At 45.1% G+C, this 22,834-nt stretch overlaps 1 protein-coding gene across 6 annotated transcripts in view; it reads left to right on the forward strand.

Annotated features, from left to right (window-relative positions):
- ETV6 (ETS variant transcription factor 6) overlaps positions 1-7,941 on the forward strand; it is a 224,339-nt gene extending 216,398 nt beyond the window's left edge. For 4 of the 6 annotated variants that reach the window (XM_059682206.1, XM_059682209.1, XM_059682205.1 and 1 more), the window contains exons 7-8: positions 32-132; positions 3,899-7,910. In XM_059682206.1, coding sequence (XP_059538189.1) covers positions 32-132; positions 3,899-4,004 — 207 coding nt within the window. In that variant the 3' untranslated portion in view covers positions 4,005-7,910. Of the gene's footprint in view, positions 1-31; positions 133-3,898 lie in introns of all 6 variants that reach the window. The other 2 variants (XM_059682210.1, XM_059682208.1) reach the window with 1 other exon arrangement.
- Positions 7,942-22,834: the final 14,893 nt, after the last annotated feature.

A 22,834-nucleotide genomic window follows, 5' to 3' on the forward strand; every position in this document is an offset into this window, starting at 1 on the left:
TTTTTTCTCCCTTCCTCCTTTGAACAAACAGAACAGAACAAACATGACCTATGAGAAAATGTCCAGAGCCCTGCGCCACTACTACAAACTAAACATTATCAGGAAGGAGCCCGGACAAAGGCTTTTGTTCAGGTAGCACTTCCTTTTTCTCCTTTCCTTCTTTGGGGAGGATATTGTTTTCTTTAAATAAGAGGGAGGAGGGAGCCTGTTAAGATCTCCACCTGCCTATCCGATACTCAAAGCCACCGAAGCTATGAATTGGATACCAGGTGCTGGTTTGTTAGAATTTAAGAAAACAATCATTTTTTTTAAATTTATGTCTGTCCTATAGTAAAACCAAAACTAAGTAAACACAGTCTGACTCCCCTGTAAAACAGTGCAATGCTCAGATAGTATTACCTGCCATTAGCATCCAGTGTAGGTAAGGGAGCAGCCAGAGTGACACTGTCAATGGCAACACCAGGGCTTGAACCTGGACTTGAAAATATCAGAATATATTACATGAAACTCAAAGGGACTGTTCATTTATGAAAATTTTGTTTCAGGTGTGTGTGTGTGTGTGTGTGTGTGTGTGTGTGTGTGTGTGTGTGTGTGTGTTTTACAATATATTTGTTATAATGCACTGAAAGTTGTTGCTCTAGAAATTCCTCTTCCCAGAATTCCTCACACTGAGTTCCAACCATTGAAACTACCACATAGATTGTGATTCCAAGTACAATGTAAGAAGAGAGAAAGAATTAGAAGAGGAAGGAGAAGGGACCTAAAGAACCGGTCAGGAGAAGTAGAACGCTGGTGTTCATGGGTGGTAATGGCCATGGTGAGACCAAGGGAAAGTTGGGAGAGTGCGGGATCAACAAGCAAGCTGAGGCCATATGTTTTGGCAGGTGGGACAGAAACGACTTCTAGATGGGACTCGAGACGTGGGTTTGGAGTTGTTTATGTGCAGATAGAAAATGACACTGTCTGTGTGCAGGTGAGCTCACTGGAAAGAGTGGAGAACCTGGGCTTTAGTGTTGGGAAGGGGGAGTTAAAACAGTTGAGATCTTAAAAGCAATGGAAAAGGCCGCTCAAGAGACGGACCCCGAAGGAACTGAAGTAAAAAAGAGCCCTCCTTTTGCTGGCTGTGCTGCTGCTGCCCTTCATTCTTTCCACACCTAGTCCGTGGCTATATTCTTCCCACACTACGTGCTTTTTTCCTGAATGAGTTGATCCCATCACATTGCTTGAATTATCACCTCAGTGGTTAGACTCTTAAATCTTTGTACCCAGCTTTAAAACCTCCCTGAAGTTTCAAATCTGCATTTCCAAAGGCTTCTTATAGGACTTGTCCATTTAATGTAACGTTAGTATCTTGGACATGCAACATTCAAGACAGACCTTCACATGCTAGAAATCCCCCCCACACACACACACCTTTGCTTCTCATCACTGGCATCACCATCATGTCGAGCAGCCAGCCTTGACACCGCCGTTACCGTGACTCTCCTATGCCCAAGCCAGTGGTTGTGCTGAATTGTTCACTGGATCCTTTCTGTGCTGCAGGCACTGCATGTCCCAAGATTTCTTACGAGCAGGTTCCAGGTTGGAGTTTATCAAATGACAAGCACTTTCTTGAGATGTGGAAGATTCGAGAGAGGCAACAGCCTTATTGTTGCTTCCCGAGCAATGGAGACTGATATCTAGACTTCACATTCACCCCCAGATTAATTTGACATTCTCTGTCCACCTCTGGTCCACTGTCCTGCCTCCCAAATTCATTATATACACTGCCAGCCGCCCTGCAACACAGATGCAGTTCCCTGTATCAGAAACATTTATCACTTTGAGTTTTGCTTTTTAACATATATACCCTCTAGGTCCACCTCCAGTTGGCTGCCTTTATGAGGCCTTCTGCAACTGCTCAAACACACAGATATCTTGTTCTGTCATTTCTTGGCCCTAAACAACTTCGTGATCTGCATTTTTGTTGTTGTTGTTAACCCTCATCCAAGTATATTTTTCCATTGATTTTTAGAGAAAGTGGAAGGGAGAGGGAGAGACAAAAACATGCATGTGAGAGAGACACATCGATTGGTTGCCCCCTCCACACTCCCCCCCCCCCCCCGACCAGGGCCGGGGAACCTGCAACCAAGGTATGTGCCCTTGACCAGAATCAAACCCAGGACCCTTCGGTCCGTGGGCTAATGCTCTATCCATTGAGCCAAACTGGCTAGGGCGTGGGCTGCATTTTTGATAGTGAAGTCCTTCTCCCCACAACTAGGTCATAGGCTCCTAGAAGGTAGAGGATTACATTTGGTGTAATTCTGTTGTACACCTTATGGAGGCTTTCAGTAAATATTTCTTGACGCCTAGCTTGGAGTATCAGAGCTTAATATGGAAAAGCAGTCAAAGAAGAAAAGGGTCGTTTGAAGGGCCACACATCGCCTATCTGTGGGCATGGCCTGGAGGGCATCGTTAGTGACTTCAGGTGTTGAGGGGGAAGCATTAGTGAGGGGAGGAAAGATAGAAGACAGACCACAGACACTACAGATCGCGCTGCCTCCGTAATACGGGCAGAAAAGAAAAGCAGTGGTAGCTGGAAGGTTCCTAGGTTTCCCGTAGTGATTTTGAACACGATGTAAGGGGAAGAATCCTGCTATTAGCGGGGCAGATTAGTCATTTTGAGAAAATGAGTGTTGCAAGCCAGACTTGCCACAAAACGAAGGCTTCTTGGAGTGAAATCCAGGGTATAGTCAGGTGACGTATTACATTGTGGGTGCTCAGTACAAGATGTTTGGGAGAGGAGGGAGGAAGGCTTCGGCGTAGATGGGTTCCATTAGCAGCTCTTGGATGATGAGGTGGAGCTCAAAGCATGAGTAGGGCTCAGACATTGAAAGGGGTAGAGAGGGTTCCAATAGAGGCCGATCTAGAGGTTGGGAGGCTGCCATGAGCCATGACTATAGAAGGAAGAAGACTGGCCAGACAAGGATGAAGGATTACCAGTGGAAATAAAGAGTTTTGTGGGTGTGATGACAAAGGGCCCCGGTGGGCAGGCCGGAGACTGGGTCCTTGACTTGATAAGTGGTCATCGTAGGCTTTGGACCTGGAGGGATGAGAGAAAACGTGTGTGTGAAGACAGTTCATCTGGTGCAGGGCAGAGTAGATGGGAGGGGAAAGGCATGCCAGCACACAGTGGGGCTGACGAAAGGACACTCCCACAGTAGGGCAGAGCGTTTGCATCTAGGCTGCCTCCCAGAACCATGAAATCGTGGTCAAAACGTCACCGAAGTTCTTTCCAAGGGAACCCCGTGAACAAGAAGATGAGGCTTGCAGTGTGCGCCTGGCTGCTAAGGAAGACAGGCTAAAGAGGATTCGTTGCTAACGTTTTGGATGTGTTCGTGTTAACATTGAAAAAGATTTTCTTTTTGCCTTTCTGATTTTCCAACCACCATTACTAACTGGTCCTATTATCAGAATTTTCCATTCAGCATTTAATTGTATCCTTTGAGTTAAAATCAAGTTTCAAATACCGTTCCCTGGACTCACAATTCGGGATGGAAGTGGATCTACAGCTCTCGTGGGTCCTTGTAAAATATAACTCTTTAAAAATAAGAAACACAGATGAGTGAGCTGTACCAGGGTTCCCTCACAAGGTCATGTGGAATGCACTGTACAGCTCCAGTGGGCGCTCTCTGCCTGCCATCTTTGCAGCGTCTTTTTAGAGTTATTTCACCATTTTTCAGGCAGTCAGGATAAGGGGCACCCTTTTCTAACTGACACTAAGTTACCGTTAGTAGCTGGCTTCAGTAGCTCTCCAGCTCTATGAGGTGATAGGGCCTTTCTCTTTAGTTTCAAGTTCAGGGTGAAAACAACTTTAGCAAAATACAATCTCTTAACGCCTCCATTTCCTCTCCCAAAGGTTTATGAAAACCCCAGATGAAATCATGAGTGGCCGGACAGACCGTCTGGAGCACCTCGAGTCCCAGGAGCTGGATGAACAAATATACCAAGAAGATGAATGCTGAAGGCACCAGCCCCGTCTCAACGGCCGCAGCCCAGGGCACCGCTGCCCCAGGACTGCTGAAGGCGGAGCAGGGGACTGCGGAGAGTAGGAGAGGACGAGGCCCGCAATGGGAGTGACACTTCCCTTGCATACCAGGAGGGACCCAGAGCACCTTAGACAAACCACCCAGCAAAGGCAGGGCTGGAATTCTGGCCAGCGGCACGAGCCCAGGACTCGCGTACACGTTCCCCCCTCATTCGGAATCTGCCCATCTGCAATTCCTCACCCTCGCCCTTCCACCTGTTGTCAGTTTCACGGTGTTTTTATTTTTATTTTTTTTTATGACCACACAGTTTGACTCTCATCAGTCATCTAGGGGAAGACATGAGCTTGTTCTCCTATGGAAATATTATATCTATTATATATATTTTTTGCAAATCTCACAAAGTGTGGCAAACCCAGCTCGTCAGGAAAGAGAAAACTTGCAAAAGGGTCCAGCTCCTCTTGCCCCGCCACGTGGATCCGGTCTGTGCCTGTTGCTGTTGGATCTTGGGAGGCAGGGGGCAGGGAAAAGAGGATGCTTTTAAAAAAGATAAAGTGAAAAAGGAGAGGTCTCTTTCTCTCTCCTGCTCTTTCTCCTTCCCTGCCTTCTCCACCACCCCCCCCCCGCCCCCCGCGCCCCCCTGGAGTTCAGCCTCTTGGAGAGTCTGGGTAGCAATTGGCATCTAAGTCAGACCCACATCCCTGCACTTGGCCACCGTCCGAGGGAGCCCAAACACCTGAGAGGCTGCTGTCCTCCAGGGAGACGGGTGTCCATCCCGCAGACAGACGCGGCGTGAGGGCCCCGCAGCTCAGGGTTCTCCAGCCTCGGCCCAAGCTGGCGCTGCGGGTTATTTGGAAGCCCCAGCACCTGGGACCACAGTGGAAAACCCGCAAAGGCCACACAGGCCTGAGGGCCCAGAAACGGAGTAAGAGCTCTGAGCTGGGACCTGTTATCCCGAAGCAGGCCATGCAGGCCACACAGGCCACGCAGGCAGGCAGGGTGCCTGTGCTCCATCACGTGGTCAGTTCCATGCCCTCACCTAACTTTTTTTTTTTTTTGCAATTTCTAGGCTTTTTAAAAGTTTCCCGGTCCCCAGAGGGCACAGGGCATTGGAGAAGGGAGGACCTTGGAATGTGCAGTCTTGGTTGCTACCTGTGTTTGCCCAGCCAGGGCAGACAGCAAATCCCTCAGATACATGACTGTTTCCTTCTGTCCTTCTTGCATAGCTGTGCTGCAGAATGGACCCATCCGTGGCTCTTTTTCCCCTCAAAATAAGATCAATTGTATCTAGGAAAGTGAGGCTAGCGCCACCCCTTCGTACTTTTGATAACATTTTTAGAGAGCTGTTTAGATTTGCTTTCCTTTTCTAGCCGTCAAAGTTCCCTCTTCCAATACAGGTTCAGAATCCAATATGAGGAGTACAGTGTGTTTTAATTCAAAAGATTGGACCTGCCTTACAAAACACCCCCTCCTTCTTTCCCTCAGCTCCCCCAGGGTACGTAGGTGATGGTCAGCAGGGGTCCCAGGTGAGGCTGCCAGACCCCGCCTCTTCTCCAGCCATTAGACACAATCCTTCCCCAGCCTCCTGACAAGGACACCAGTGGGGGCGAAGGGCACCATAGGTTAAGGATGGTTTCAGGACCGTGGACTTGAGGAGCTGATCGGGGCTCTTTGTTCTTGCTCTGTTCCTGCCTCATATCAGACCATATGTAGACACACGGAGGTGGCCAGCCACTCCCAGGTCACACACTCCCCCCACTCTAACTTGCAGAATATCAGGCTTGTGATGAGGTCAGAGACCATCTGTGGGAGGCTAGAGGCTCCCACGGGGAGGGTCTGGTCTGAATCGGTGTGGATGGGGCAGTGCCCCTGGGTCCCAGCAGGCCACAGATGTCTCTCAGGAGTGTGCAGCCGCACACCAGCCTCTGAGATGACTGATGTATCTCCAAGGGGGAGATGAAGCCAGATACCTGGCGTGTTGTGAAAGCCACTGCGTTTGAGGGCTGGAGAAGCAGGCTGGATTTTCAGTGGGGCCCTTTGTGTGATTATGAAATCAGACACCAGGGCATGCTGCTCTTCCCTAAGATGAGGACATGTCATTCCGTCCACCTGACCCAGGTAGTGCGACTCGGGCTGCTTTCCAGTCCAAGAATCTTATGGATGAATTATGGAGGAAAATTCCCTTTGGCCCCAAGGATTTCTCTGTATTTAAAGCAATATTCTCTATGAAAATGTAAGACAGGATGACACCTTCAGCCACTTAAAGAAGAAATAGAAGGTGCTAATTCCAGTATAGTCTTGATTTCCCATCCAGGTATTTATTACCAATAATGATTTTCTATTGATTTCCCTTAACATCAAAGACCTTCTCATCTGTTCTTTGAGAGAACACCTGGGCAGTGCTGACACCAGGGGTACCGTGCTCACACATGCAGACCCCAAAAGTTTCAGATTGAATGTAGCCAGCCTTCATGAAGCACCTGTGAGGCCCGCGAGGGACTCAAAAGTGAATCGGGCACGATCCTGCCCTCCGAAAGCTTGCTTCCTACCTGCAGAATCCGTCCAGCATGACATGTCCCACTTCAACACTACACACCAAGGGAGGTGAACATTCCACCTGGGTCCAAGTTAAAAGCACATCTGTGATCTACACAGTTGGTCTTTCCCTGCAGCTATCGGGGGAATTCTTGGCTTGCGAGATCAGAACTTGGGAAAGGAAAATGCAGAGGAAGATTACCTAGGGGGAGGGGAGCTTTCTCCAGCAGTGTCCGGAATAGGCACGCTCACTTGGATCTTGAAATTCTCTAGCATCTCCTCCCTGCACTTAGAGTTAGTCAGATTGCCTCCTCTCCATCGGAAGGTAGCAGTGGCGAAGGGATGGACTGGCTGTGTGGCAGTAACATGATCTCTAAGATCTTTTTGTACTAAGGCAACATGGCCTGGCCTAAGGCAGCATCACCGATGGTCCAGATCATGGGAGAAGGGCGGTCTCACAGGAAAAGAGGAATAACAAACTTAGGATATGCTGCTTTCAACAGTATCTTTGGAGCCTCTGATCCATTGCCTTCTGACACTGAGGGTGTAGATTTAGCTGCCACTTAAAGGCTATGGCAAGATTTACCTAAATGACTAAGTCGGCACCATTTCCACCTTTCCCTGCCTAGGTTCCAACTCTGAAAACATTTTTGAAATATTAACTCCTTTTGCAGAGGGAAACCTGAGTGTTAGGTACTAGGACTTGCCCTAGGAGCAGACAGCATGCCAGGGACGGAGTTAGGTTTGGGATCCAGCCCAATCATACCCCCATTTGACCCATTCCCACCCAGGAAGCTGAAGATAAAAGGTCTGGGAAAATACACAAAGAACAAAGGGCGGTTTTCTTCGCCCAGGCATTCCATTCGGTGCTAGTTAGTTTTCACCTGCTCAGCCTGCTCCTCTCTGGGCAGAAGCCTGGAATGAAGGGAGTGACAAGAGGAAGCCAGCGCAGGGGAGGGAGGGGACACAATGGTCCCTGCCTGTCTAAAACCCCCAAGACTAACCTGATACTCTTGGCCCCATCTGCATCAACACTAACAGCTCCGAGCTCCCTGGATCTTTCACACATGCCAAGTGAACATTCTTGAAGGTTCCTCTTTGTGACTGCAACCACCTGCAAACCCAAACGAATCTAGAATTTCTGTTTTGTTTTCTCTTTTTGTTTGTTTAATTTCTAATCTCTTGTTGTTTATGAGGTGTGGGGTTTATAAGGGACAGAATCAAATGAATGTAACAAAAAAGAAAAAAGAAAAAAAATGCCTTTTCTCAGGGCCAGTGAGTTGCAAATAATTTTTAAAGAAAAGCCTATAATTGCATCATCTCAATAAATTTTTTATTTAAAAAAAAAAAGGTCCCAAGTGTCTATTTTAATAAGATGAAATGGAGTCAGAGAGGCAAGGTGCTCCGATGAGGTAAATCCTGTCTCCGCTCAATTATGGTATAAAGTGCAGTCATGGTTTTTCACTGGCAGGAAGCCTCTGTCACAGGGCCGTCTGCAGGCGATCTTCGGCCCTGAAAGGTCATGGCAGACCGTTTAGAGCTGAGCAGCTGGCCCAGGTGCAGAAATTTGCCAGGAGGAACCTCGGTCAGAGATGCTCGGGTCCTGTGCTGTGCCGAAGACTTACCAGTTCACTGACGAACCAGGCAATTCCAAGAGCTAAAGGGCCTCAGGTCTCTTCACAATAGATCTGCGCCCTAATCCTACTGAAGTCATGGGTGTGAGCCAACAGCTGGTGAGGACACACATGTGAGTCGAGCTCATACGTATACACTGGACCATAGTCTTCATTCAGCCCAGAGCTGGCCCCATGCTCAGAACGTCCCGGCCACACTGACCCATGGAGCCACCTGCCAACTAATAGACACTTAGGATGGCAACAGCAAACGAGCAGAACTACATTGGCCGTCGGTGGTGGGTAGAAACTAAGAGAAGAATGGAAAATTAAGCAAGTGTGGTAAAGACCCGGGGAAGTGGAGGGATGCTGGGTGGAAGGGGTCAATGGGGGGAAAAGAGGGACATCTGTGATACTCGCAACAATAAAGATAATTTTTTAAAAAAGAAAATGAAGCAAATTATGCTTTGTTAGCAATTCAGATGTAGGTGTGGGAAGCAGAAGTTTGACATCAATGGTCTCAGAGAACGTTGTTAGCTTATTTCTGTATGTAAGTTGTCCCAGGTACTCTGACCCCCTTGACCTGGGATTGAAGGCTGGACTTTGTCCTATCTGCTGTATTGTCAGAGCACAGCATCAAATAATAAGGGTCTAGGCATTTCCTGTGTGCTAAGAATGCATCTGAAGCTACTCTTCCTGTAACCTAGCATTAGCATCACCTTGGAATTGCTAGAAATGCAAAACATCAGTTCCCAACTGCCTGAGATGTTGACATAAGCTGAACCAAAAACTTGGGCGGTGGGGCTTAGCAATCGGCTTTAACAAGCTCTCCGGGTAAACCTGATACACACTAAATCGTGGGAACCACTGCTAGCATCAATTTGTTCATCTTGGTACGAAAAGCACTATGTGGCCATTTAAACAGGATGCAGAATAATTGACGAGAACTAATTTGCATGAATGGTACGCGCAATAACACTGCATTCTCCTAATACTAGATACACCGTGGAGTGAGGCTAAATGGACACAGAATCACATGCCAGAGTCCTCTTCTTGCTTCCTTCAAACCCTTTAAACAATGCTTTTGCTATAAAAATGAGCTGTTTTAAAGGGTGACTCTAACAGCTGACCTGCCCTTGCAAATTAGAGCATAGCAATTTATTCGCTTATGTCCATGTATCTGCCTAGCCAGCCTAACCTGAAAAGAAAAAAAGGACCATTCTCATCTGCTGACTGACCTTGGCTGGCTGTTCCTGGAATCACTAAGTGGAGCCCAGGTGACCACGTAGCCAGGGCATTTGCAGGGACTGCAGAACCATGAGGCTAGGCCAGTGCTGCTCACACCTGGAAGGTGCTTGTCAGTCAGCTAAGGATCTTGATGCAAAGCAGGAGATGCCAGTAATATCACCATCTTGGGAAATACGGCCAGAAGATCTGCTCTTCACCTGCTCAGAGTGAAGCTTGGGAGTCAGCATTTCTAACAAGTCCCCCGGTGATGTTATGCTGCTGGCCCTCAGACCACACTTTGAGTAGCAAGAGTCCAGTGCTCTCCCGTCGAATCCTGAGATTCTGACCCAAATGCAAAACTGAGCTAGCCTCTCTCTTTGCTGTATTTCTTTGCCAGTTCCTCCAAGAATAATTCCAGGGGCCATTCCTGTTCTGGGAGAAGATTGCTTGTTCTCCTATTAGGGCAGAAACAAGAATAAATTTCATGATCAAAAGCCTCTTTGCCAAGTGAAAGAACCGCTGTTCATGAACTAGGTCTTAACGCTGGTGCTCCTACCAGCTGCCTCACTGTCACCATCCTGACTGGAGGGAGTGAAGGTTCCTGGCGTCAATGCCTCTCCTAGAAAGACCAGCCTTGACCCCTGTACAGAGATAGAAAGCTGATTATTCCATTCTTGTCTTTCCAAAAGACAACAGGGTAGATGCGCAGCTCTTCCATCCCAACTGCCTGAGATGTTGACATTCAATGGGGACAATCTTGGAACAGTGTCCTCACTGTCAGTGCTTACAGGTTTCTTCTTCTTCTTCTTCTTCTTCTTCTTCTTCTTCTTCTTCTTCTTCTTCTTCTTCTTCTTCTTCTTCTTCTTCTTCTTCTTCTTCTTCTCCTTTTGTAAATTAAGGATCTCAGCCCTGCTATATTGGAGAAGTGGATCTCTGCTCATAAAAATCAAGTAAATTCTGCCTAATCTCATTCAAGGCAGCAGAAGACTATTCTCTTGTTCCTCAAACCCTCTTAGCAACACTTTTGCCAGCCTCTGAGGGTCTCTATGACTTTCCCTTCAACCAGAGTTTTGGTCATGAGATCCCATGTTGGACCACCTGAGCCAACCTTTGCTTCCTCCAGGGGCCCTGACAGCACCACGCAGTCCCCTTGGTGTCTCAACTACAAGTGCTTCTAGAAAAGCAACAAATGCCTGCCTTTGATGGATTGCTCATGCCTCTGTCCCCTAGAGCTCTCGGAGGGGAGGAGCCTGGCACAGGTGTATCTTAATGGATATGTCGAATGAAGAAGTGAAGTCAACGAAAATCTCGGTGGCCTTAGGTTACAGATAAATTTCTAGATATGACACCAAAAACACCCACAAAAGAAAAAAATTTGATAAATTGGACTTCATCGAAATTGAAAATTGCTCTTCAAATAATACCATTACGAAAATGAAAAGACAAGACACAGACTGGGAAAAGTGCTTCTCTTTTATGTAGAAAATAAGAAATGTATTATATGCACTGAACATATCTTCACATTTTTACTTTGTCTGAAACTATCTTGAAAGACAGTTATCTTTCCATTCAGAACTGGGTGATGTTAGTTACTAACATAGAAAAAATAAAGATATTTGCCTGGTTGATGTGCTCAGTGGTTGAGCATCGACCTATGAACCAGGAGATCCCAGTTTGATTTCTGGTCAGGGCACATGCTTGGATTGCTTGATATCCAGTAGGGGGTGTCCAGGAGGCAGCTGTTCAATGACTGTCTCTCATCATTGATGTTTCTATTTCTCCCTCTCCCTTCTTCTCTGAAATCAACAAAAAAATATTTTAAAAATGATAAATATATGTCTACTATAATAAAACCATCTTCAAAAATGTGTTTTAACATTATTTCTTATGTCTGTCGTGTTGTAAAGAAACACTTTTCACTCGTCTATAGTTCATATTCCCTTTCCTTTTGTGAATTTCTGAGGTAGAAAGCCTCTTGGGTTTTACAATTAGATAATAAAATTATTCACTCATTTCTGATAAACAGCACTACACGCTGAATAATTTGACTTCAGGATGTCAGCCTATTGCAACTATGGGCAAAGCAACATTTTTAGACAGTGGGCTTCAGGGCTGGGGCAACCACCTACAACGTCAGGTGTGACCTGTTGTGTCAGGAGCAAAACTCTCCTCAGAGATAGGGCAGTACCAGCAAGGATGTTGGTTTTCTCCAACTGAGGGTTCTGCCAATTTGGGCTTCAAAGTCCACCTTTCATTTTGCCGGTCACATTGTTATAGGCAGCCAGTGGGAATGGCACCAGATGTCTGACGGGTGGGGTCAGACCAAACCTGGGTTCAGCAACCTCAGTACTTGGGTTCTGGCTAGGAGAGAATTCAGAGCCAAGGCCCAAACTGTAGCAAAACTTTTATTGGGTAAATCACAGAGATAGAAAAAGTAATTCCTAGAAGAAATGGGCTTAGGGAACAAATTATAGAGGTAAAGGAAGGGCCTTTGGAGCTTGGGAGTGAGGAAGCTAATGGTAATGTGCCTGGGGTGGGCGAAGAAGGGAAAGGGAAAGGCTCGGGCGTGCTCCTGGAGGGAGAGCGCACTGGGTTCTTCATCCTAAGGGTTTTAAGGACAGGACAAGATTTTAGAGGAGGTCTCAGGGAAAGATCTTACTAGAATATTCAGTAGCTCTCCAGGTGTGTCCATTCAGGGTTGTGGTCTCCACTGGCGCTAGGGCAGGGGGTCATTATAATGCAGCTGGTCCTGAGGCTGGTTTTGTTGCTTCCCTGGGCCTGGAGCTGAAATACAACTGAGGCCTAGATGTTTTCTCTAGGGAGGAAAGGTCAGGGGATCTAAACCTCAAGACCAGTTATAGGAGAGGAAAAGTCACCCTGAGGGCGAGGTCCCACCCCACAATTGATTGTCCGTTGCCAGCCACCAGTGCTTTCCACGCTGATGACCTCCTGGACCTGGCCCATCGTCCTTGCTCTGCTCCTGTCTACCTACCTAGAGCAAAATCAAAAATCCCCGATAGGGGCCTGACCGGTTTGGCTCAATGGATAGAGCATCGGCCTGTGGACTCAAGGGTCCCAGGTTTGATTCTGGTCAAGGGCATGTACCTGGGTTGCGGGCACATCCCCAGTAGGGAGTGTGCAGGAGGCAGCTGATCGATGTTTCTCTCTCATCGATGTTTCTAACTCTCTATCCCTCTCCCTTCCTCTCTGTAAAAAAAATCAATAAAATAAAATAAAAATCCCTGATAAAGACCCGAGTTCATTGGTGCTAAGTTTCTGATTTATTGCATTTTGATTTCGTGTCTCTTACATGGACTGGGGATCTGACACAACTGGTTGGCCCGCTGGCCTAAGAGAGCAACAGAGCAGAGTGATTAAACTGGTGCAGTCCTAGTCTGAATGCCTGGATCTGAATCTGCACTCCCTCACCAACTGTATGGCCTCAGGCAATATACTTGACCTCTCTGTGCTTCCTTAAATGTAAAATTAGGATATAATAATAGTTCCTACTTCAGAAGGATGGCTGTGAGGATTAGTGAGTTATTACAGAGAAAGGGCTTAGAAAAGTACAGGGCACAGTAAATATTACCCTTTATTATTTTTATACTTTACTCTGGATCTACTGAGCCACAAACAACTGCTTCACCCAGAGCTACCTTATAAAAAAAAAAAAGTTTGCTTCTGTTTTATTTTGTTTTAGTTCAAACAGTGTGGAAAGAGTACAACCCATCACATTAGAGATGAAGAGTCAGAAGCCTGGCCAGGTGAGGGCTACCTTGAGCTCTCCCACACCCCATAGCGGCCTGAGCCAAGACCCCCAGTCTGGTGTCCTCCTGGGCCAAATCTCAGCCTCTGGGAGCACCTGAGCCCTCGGCAATGGACTCAACCCAAGGGAAACATTGGCTTGATTCAGGTTCACCGAGAATATTTTAACCTGGCTTTGCTCCAGTTCAATGGCTTTAGGAAATGTGTTGGTTTTGTTCTATTTAAAATTGGTTTGCAAGTTCCTTGATTTTTGCTTTTGCCTTCTTGTTGAAGAAGTCCTGGCTTGGCTCACTTGTACACAAAACAATGTGATTTGGGTTCAATTTGGGGACTAGGACATTGGAATGTCACTTTTGAGGGAGCCATGTCCTAAAGCCCTACATGTGTGGCCCTTTGGGACGCCAAGAGGTACAGCATGACACATTCTTAACCATCCTGCTCACTCTGGACTTCTGCTTCTTTTAGAAAAGGGGAAAGTACCCGTGACCAAGTGACGAGTCTCGTTTTCCAGTGGAGATCAATCTTTATACAGAACAATAGGAGGACCAGTGGCCATATTGGGTTCTAGTCCCGTCTAACCACTACCTCCAACAACCCACTGTAGACTTGGGCCTTGGTTTCTTGGAGAATTACTTTCCTGAAAGCACAGTTGAAATGATCCAATGAAGAAAACATGTAACAATTCTAGCACATACATGTTAGCTCCCTTCCCTCTTTCCTGCTGCCAAACCCTCCCCTCCACCCTCGTACACTGCCCTTCCTGCCCTCAATTTCCATCATTCTGATTCTATAGAATTCCACGTGGGAAAACCACCCAAGGACAACTGCTGACGAATATTAGACCTTTGTGTCTAATCTACTAAATTGCCACTTTACTTCCTCAACACACGATGGCCCTTAGTCAAGACCTTGACCAAAATAAGATAGAATGCCTTTCCACACAACTTCGGTAGTTAGAACAGTTACCCTCTACCAGCCTCCCATAGGAGGAGCCTCCTTCTAGATTAGAAGTCTGTAAGCGCCTCCCTTCCCCCAGCCTCTTCCTCTTAGTAAAAGCCCGCATGTCATTTGCATCAGCTTGGAGCTGCTTAGTCAAATCAGTAGGTGAATGCAAATTCTCCTAGGAATTTGAAATCTGTGCAGGGCAATTCCATTTGGAGCTCTTTCCTTGCCTTTATAGCCCCAATACCAGTTCCCACCTGAGGAGAACCAGGAGAACATGGAAAACTCCAGAGATGGCTTTGTCCCCAAACCAATGGGAAATTTGGGTATTTGTTTATCCTGCTTAAGTATAGTCAGGATTCTAGACACTCAAATAGAGCTCCCTTGCTAGTGGACGCTTCATTTTCTCCCTCTGCTCCCAGCATTCACCACCATGGCCATCTTCAAATATTGCCTTCGTGCCAATGATGGGCTGGCACCTGGCCATGTGCAAGGGAAAGCCACCTTTGAGGAGCGCTGAGCCCTTTCTTATCAGGAGTGTGGACTCAGACTCAAATTCAACATGAATGGAGGAAGAGGTGGTGACTGAAGGGACTCCTGGACCAGACCACTCAGCTGAGACACTACCCATTCAGGTCTATGCTTACCTACAAGGGCTTCTTCCATTTCAGGCATGTACTGTGGGTTAACCAGCACTCAAGCAGGAATTATACTAATGTAAAATAATTACACAGTGTCATGATGGAGCTGCTCTTTTAGTCTCCCTCACTTTATAATGTTGGGTGCCAACCTTTGGATGGGCTCAGACTTGACAAAGCGCATTCCCTACTGGGTGCTTCACAGAGGACCCTGTTCTGGGGAGACTTCCCAGGCCACAGTACAGTTCTAACAGGTCTAGCCCATGGGCCTTCAGGCGAGTCAACTTCCAATTATTTTGAAATATGCCTGCTCTTTGTTTTTTGAACATTTTTTGGAGGAGATCCAGGTGCCCCAGGTGCTGTATGGCTTCTGAAATGGATCAGTGAGCTTCCTCGGGGAAGTAAGATCAGGGGGGTCTCGTGAAAAGAACACAGGCTTTGGGGGCAGACAGAGTTTGGAGCTTGTCTCTACCCCCTGCAGCAATGCAGACTTATAAAACATACTCATCTTCTTTGAGTAGCCATTCCCTTCTCTAGGGTTCTGAAAGGGTTTCTTTGAAAAGTAGAGGTAATGTATGTAAAGTGCGGGGCTGTTGTAGATGTTCAATAAATAGTACATATTATTTATTATTCCACTGAGTGGGTCTTTTCTCCAGAAAATAGATGGATAGGTAGATATGGAACCTTCTGTCCAAAAATGTTATCTTTCACTCACCAAATCTTACCTAGATGTTCTCTTTATCTTTTATTCGTTTTGTTTTTTTCCCCCCTTGTTCACTCCAGGGGAAAACAATGTTAAAGAAACAACTTCACCGAAGGGACTATTCTAGATTTATCTTTTTCCAAATAAACGCACCTCTTTCCCAATTAGTGATGTATCGGATGAGGCTGAGGAGCATTTTTAAAAGGCGAAAGATTTATACGATCTGAAGAGAAACCAGAGTATGAGGAGCATTTTTAAACCCTAAGTAAACATCTTCATACTTGAACAGTCCTTACAAAGAGGGCTTGCATACATTCTATCTAAAAATCCTGTAACAACCCCATGAAAAACATTTTCGCTCTCATTTTAATGAAAAGGAAACTGAGACTCAAGACACGGTAAGTTACTTGGTCAAGTTCACATAGATAGGCAGCAGGAGAGTTTGGTTTCAAACAGGATCTTCCAATTCCTTATTTCCTGTTCAGTCGTGTTATCCAGAAAAGGACACTCTTCGCACCACTGTCAGCCTTTGACACAAATGCTTCTTGGTTTGGCTGGTAGAACACAGAGCTCTGACCGAGTGAACACAGGACAAGTGAGTCCGGCGGGAGGGCTTGCATGTGGCCATCCTCTAGAACTTGAAGTCCTGAGAACTAGGTGAGGGAGCCGCTTGTGGGTCCTAAGGCATCAAGGAGCAGGGTGAGAGCACTGGAAATGCGGGGTACCAAAGGAAGGAAGCGTGTCTGTCCAAGGTATGAGGGAATACTGAAAACCAACTTCCTCCAAGTCATCATCTCACCTTGGGCCAGTCCCACCTCCCTTCTTCACTGTCCTGACTTCACAGACATTTCCGACTTTTCCCAGGAACCCTGCCACCCACAAGAAGGCAGCCCAGTTCATTCCCATGCTGGAAAGGGCCTCGGGCGTGGCAGAATGGAAGGCCCCTGTCCCAGGTGAGGCCATTTGGAAGGCGAAGGCCTGGTGAAGGGATGACGGAGTTAAACTCTGGTGAGCTCAGCAGGCAGGGGAGGAGTACAAACCCAGGTGCAGAGCTGTGTGGATTGCCAGGTAGCTGAAATGGGTCAAAGCCACATTCACAAATATAAACACTGAGGGTGTTTGCAGAGCAAGGAACAGGCAGCCAGACACAGGGTGAGAATCAGGAGATAGAGCAGCTTCTGAGACTGAGGATAAGCAAAACCAGAAGTATCAGAGGATAACAAGAGAGGAGAGCTGTGTGTGTGTGTGTGTGTGTGTGTGTGTGTGTGTGTGTGTGTTTGTATGTACTTGTGTGTGCTTTTGCGTGTGTGTGAAAAGGTGATACTATGGCTATAGCAGCTCCAACCCCACCCCCTGCTGGGCAGTGTTTGTGTGTCACTGAAAGTGCAGTTTAAATCTTAGAATCATAGAATATTAGAACCAGAGGGAACCTCCGATCACTCCATGCACATCGGTCCTCAAAGGAATGGAGTGACTGACCTCAAGTCACACCACGACCCAGCAGCACAGTTAGTGCCCTTCTGTGCGGTTCGTTGGCTTTGGGGCAGAGTCAGGAAAACATCTCGAGAAGGAATCAAAGAATATAAAACAGTCCTCAAAAGCTACCAACCGGCAGCACAAACACGGAGGTAAAAAGAAGAGAAGTAAATGTTCTGGAAAGCACAAGTACAGATGTGAAGAGCACCACCCATGAAGACAATTTCACCTCAGGAAAAACAGATCCTGAAAGCAGCGAGGGCAGAAGATACAGTCTCAGGAGGAAATGCAAAACACACACACAGACACACACAAGATTAATTTTAATTTTATGGGCAGCTTGATGCCAACATGCTATAATAAAGTGCATGCCATAAATATTTGATTTTGCATGAAGAAACACAAGAACCGGTTTGTATGAGAGGAAGGAGGCTTGGATGCTCACTGCAATTTAAATTTTAAAAGAGGATGAATAAACCGAGTTTATTAAGTGAAAGCCTGCAATTGGATGTCCCAATAAAGAGGCTTCCTGTAGGCTTCTAAGCGATTTATAAATACACACGGACAGATTCAAAACAAGGAGTCCACTGAGGCTATAAACTAAGCTTTGATTTTCACTCTTGTTCCAGAAACTATTAGGTAGACTAGTACCTAAAAATCACAAAACTTTAACAGAAGTGAGATCACAGCAAAAGTTCTAGCATTGTAGTGTGGAGTGTTTAACATACAGAAATGTAGTATGCATGACAACTAAAGTATAAATGACAGTGGGGAAGGCAGTAAATGGGCATAGATAGTTTCCAGGTTCTCCTTACATTTCACATGTAAGAAGAGTTGATACAATATTAACTTTGTAGGAAGGGCCACATTCGAGGTCCTTCCCAGCAAGTGAATGAACTGGGCAGCATTCTTGTGGGTGACAGGGTTCCTGGGAAAAGGCCATGGAAAAAGTCAGAAGCATTTAAGAAGTCAGTACAGTAAAGAATTTATACCACATTAACATGTAATATACAATATTAACATGTAAGAAGAGGTAATACAATACCAACTCAAAGACTGAAAAGTTAAGCATAGATATATTGTAATGTCTAAGCAATAACTTTAAAATGCAAAAAGGCTAATAGATCAATTTAAATGGAATTGTGAAAAATATTCAATTAACCCAAAAGAAACCAGGAAAGGAGTAACAGAGAGAAAGAACAGTTGAAACAAATAGAAAACAAAAAATAAAATGTAAACCTAAATGCAATCAAGTTAATAATCACACTAAGTGTAAAAATAAAAGACAGGGGTTGTCAGAATGGATAAAATAGCAAAACCCAGATATAAAATGTATATAAGAGAAACACTTTATTTCTTTTTCACTTAAAGTTTGTTTTTGTTAATTCTCCGTTGTTGAAAGAGACACAGTTTAAATATAAGAACAAAGATAAGTTCAAATGAATGGATAAAACATATGTCATGCAAACAGCAAGGATAAGAAGGCTGTAGCAATTGTATTAATACTAGCAAAGTAGACTTCAAGGCAGAAAGTATTACTGGAGATAAAGAAATGGGAGTGTCTGGCAATAGACATTAGTTTGCTGAGTGTAGAACTGAAAGAGTCAACAAAGTCAAAGGGAGGCTAAGATGTAGTTTTAAATCCTTTCCTCCAAATTCCCTCTAGTTTATCTAGAAGATCATTTAAGACGGTTTGGTTCAAGCACACTTAGCTGCCTGAGTTCTTACTAAGAAACATAAAAGGTAAATTTTAAAGACCAGACTCTTCAACTCTGAGAAAGCCTTGGGAATACTGAGCTATGTGGACTCTCCAGCTTTATGTTTAACTTAAATGAATGGGGAATGTATTTAACAAATATGTATTGAGTTTTCACTATGTGCCAGGCCCTAGGCTAAGCACTGGATGAATAAGGTAAACATAGCCCCTTGCCCTCCTCTATAAAACAAATAAGTAAACCAAAAAGTCACCAAACCAGCTACAAATTGTGATAATTCTTATCAAGAAAATACGATGCTGAGGTAAAGAATAACAAACGAGAGGGCGACCTGCCTGAGATAGGATGACCAATCTTCCTTTGGGGTGACATCCAACCTCTGCCAAGCTCAACCCTTGCCAATGAGCCAACATTTCTAGCCCCAACTACACATAGATTCAGCCCAGATTCCACCCAAACCCTCAGCTGAGCCACTCCCCAGGCAATAAAAAAAAGGCAGAATGGGTTATATCTAAATGCAGCCCCTGTGGTTTCTTGCATTAAATTTTTTCTTGTCCGATAGTCATACCAAGACTACTTCTTCACACCAATCACCAATTAAAGCTTAGCTTCTAGGGTGGACAGCCCATTCTCACTCTTGCCTAAACATAAATCTGTAACAGGGGAGAACCTAGGAAATGGAGAGTCAGAGAATGTGCTTCTTTCTCCTAAGAAGGAAGACACATATTCCATACGTCAAATAGGGAAATAAAGAGAATATTCTTAATCTCTTCTTGAATGCATATTTGTAAGATTCTCTACTGAACTCTCTGTAGCCCTAGTGAAACCCAAAACTAGAATACAGAGCAAAATCATCAAACTTATTGTATTTTAAATGATTTTAGGATTTGAAATTCTGTTTAATGAAGAAATAATTCATCTCTTATGCATATTGGTGATATAAAATGTAAATAAAAATTTCAGAATCCTGAAATTAATATTTTAAGCCCTGAGTGACTTTTTTGGTTTTTGTTTTAATATACTTTCTTTGTAAAGGGCAGTTTTATGTTCACTGTGAAATTGTACAGAAGGTCCAGAGATTTTCCCTGCCCTCACACATGCACACCCTCCCTCGCTATCAGCATCCCCCACCAGTGTGGTACATTTGTTGCAATTGATGAATCTCCAGGGACACTTCCTTATCACCCAAAGTCCGTAGTTTACACTAGGGTTCACCCTTGCTGTTGTATAGCCTATGGATTTGGACAAATATATAACAGCATGTATCCATTGTAATACCTCACAGGGTAGTTTCACTGCCCGAAAAATCTCCTGTGCTCAGCCATTCCTAATCCCTGGCAACCGCTGATATTTTCACTGTCTCCATAGTTATGCCTTTTCCAGAATGCCATATGGTTGGAATCATTCAGTATGTAACCTTTGCAGATTGTCTTCTTTCACTCCATAATACGCATTTAAGGTTTTTCCATGTCTTTTCATGGCTGAATAGATCATTTCTTTTCAGTGCTGAACAAAAGTCAATTGTCTGGATGTACCACAGTTTATTTATCCACTCACCTACTAAAGAACATCTTGACTGCTTTCAAGTTTTGGCAAATAAGTAAAGTTGCTTTATATGCAGGTTTTTGTGTAGACATTAAGTTTTCAATTCCTTCAGATAAGTACCTGAAGCACGATTGTTGGATCATACAGTAAGACTGTGTTTAGTTTTGTAAGAAATTGACAAGTTGTCACACTAAGTGCCACTTTGCATTCCCATCGGCAATGAACAACACTCCATATCCTCACCAGCAACTGGTGGTGTTAGTGTTCTGGATTTTGGCCATTCTAATAGGTGGGTAGTGCTATCTCACTATTGTTTTACTTTATATTTCCGTGGTGACAAATGATGTGAAGCGTCTTTTCATATGCTTATTTGCCATTTGTGTATCTTCTTTGGTGAGGTGTGTCTATTAAGGTCTATGACTAATTTTTTAATTGAGTTGTTTGTTTTCCTTTTCTTTTTAAAAAATATATACTAGAGGCCTGGTGCACGAATTCGTGCACAGGTGGGGTCCCTCGGGGTGGCCTGCGGAGATCAGTCCCCAGCTCACACCCCCAGCCTCGCAGCTCCACAGCCCTGCCTGGCACCCTGCCTTTGCCTGGTGCCACCGCCTCACCTGCTCTACCATCCTGCCTGTGGGGCAATTGATCGGGGCCAGAACCCCGCACAGCTCCTTCAGCACCTGGAAGTTGTCTATGGGGTGATTGGCGGGGCGATCAGGCCCTCACTAGCACCCGCCTTGGCCTGGTGCTGCCCACTCACCTGCGCCACCATCCTGCCATGGTCCCGCTCTCATTGGGGCCCATCGGGGCCCATCGGGGCCAGCAGCGTCTCCACTGCCTCCCACTGCCAGTGCCATGTTGTCGATGCCCGCCATGTTCCACGCCGCCCCCTGGTGGTCGGCGCACATCATAGCGAGCCGTCAAACTCCCCGACTGCCAGAGGGGACAATTTCCATATTAGGCTTTTATTATATAGGATACTAGAGGCCTGGTGCACAGATTTGTACACCAGTGGGGTCACTCGGCCTGGCCTGCAGGGATCAGACCGAAAACAGCTCTCCGACATTCCCCGAGGGGTCCCGGATTGTGGGAGGGCAGTTCTCCAGTGACACACTCCGAAATTGGGCCTCCTTCTCTTTGTTCCAGATGTGTCACCTGAGAATCGAACCCAGGACCCTTCAATCTGCAGACTGACGCTCTATCTGCTGAGTCAAACCAGCTAGGTCTATTTTCTTTCTGTTGAGTTTTAAGAGTTCTCTGTATGTTTTGGAGAACAAGCCTCTACCAGATGTATCTTTTTGTAATTTTTTTTTCCTAGTGTGTAGCTCAACTCTTTGTTCTGTTGACAGTGTCTTTCACAAAGCAGAAATTTTTCATTTTAATAAAGTCAAGCATATCAATTCTTCCCTCATGGATTGTGCCTTTGGTGTTGTATTCAAACCAAGAGTCATCCTGCATTAGATTTCCTCCTGTGTTATCTTCTAAAAGTTTTATAGTTTTGCATTTTACACTGAGGTCTGTGATCCATTTTGAGTTAGTTCTTGTGAAGTTTGTAAGGTTTGTGTCCACATGCTTTTTTTTTTTTTTACATATGGCTGTCTAGTTGTTCTAACACCTTTTGTAAAGATCAGTTGACTGTATCATGTGGGTCTATTTCTGGGCTCTATTCTGTTCCATTGATCTATTTGTTTATTCCTTTGTCAATATCACACTGTCTTGATTATTGCTACTTTAGAATAAGACTTGAAGTTGGATAGTGTCAGTGCGTCAACTTTGTTCTTCTTCAATATTGTATTGACTGAATTACTTTTTAAAATTTATTAAAAATCTTTTTACCACCATTATAATACCTTGGCTTATTAAACATATAATATGTATATATGTTAATGTTTTTCTGACTCAGAAACATATATATTATTGTTTACCTACTTACAGGATGACTCCAGGATGCATTATACTTTGGTGACTCGACTGTAACCTCTTCTCTGTCTTCCTCATCCTTTCAGTTCCCTTTCAGCTTTCTCCTTCATACCCAGTACCATCTAATTAAGCGGAAATAAACTGATGCTTCCTGAGAAACTATATTTTACACTCAATTTTAAGATAAATGGTCTAAGAGTTCCTGAGAAGGACTTTATGTGTTTCTTCTGTGGAACTAATTACTGACTCTCAGAAGCTCAGAGGCATGACCTGGGCAGCCACGCGACCCAAAATTCTATCTCAAGATGCGAGGCACTGTTCTGACACAACTATAATAATAACAACTGTTACTAGCGGGTAAATATTAACTATCTTTCTTCCTTAAAAACTCAATTTTGAGGAATTTCTCCTCTTCCTTCCCTCCCCCACCCCCATTTCATTTTTACAAAAATAAGCAACTGGAGCACTTTCAGAACCTTTAACACTATATAACAGATGTCACTCTTAGCAGTCACCGAAACCTCATCTATCAGTGACACATTCCTCCCCAAATTCCTCACCCAGACACCGGCAGGTTACTTTTCAGTGTTTCTGTGCATCCTGAAGGACTGCAGCTCGGGAAGAATTATACAGCTCAGGGATCAGAATTGATCGAATGAAAGTTGATAAGACTTGTTTGCCTGGGGTCATTGATTTGCAGCCAAGCCAGCTCCATGGTTCCAGTTTCTAA

Source organism: Myotis daubentonii, chromosome 2 (assembly GCF_963259705.1).
Source record: "Myotis daubentonii chromosome 2, mMyoDau2.1, whole genome shotgun sequence".
In the NCBI taxonomy this organism is placed as follows: domain Eukaryota; kingdom Metazoa; phylum Chordata; class Mammalia; order Chiroptera; family Vespertilionidae; genus Myotis; species Myotis daubentonii.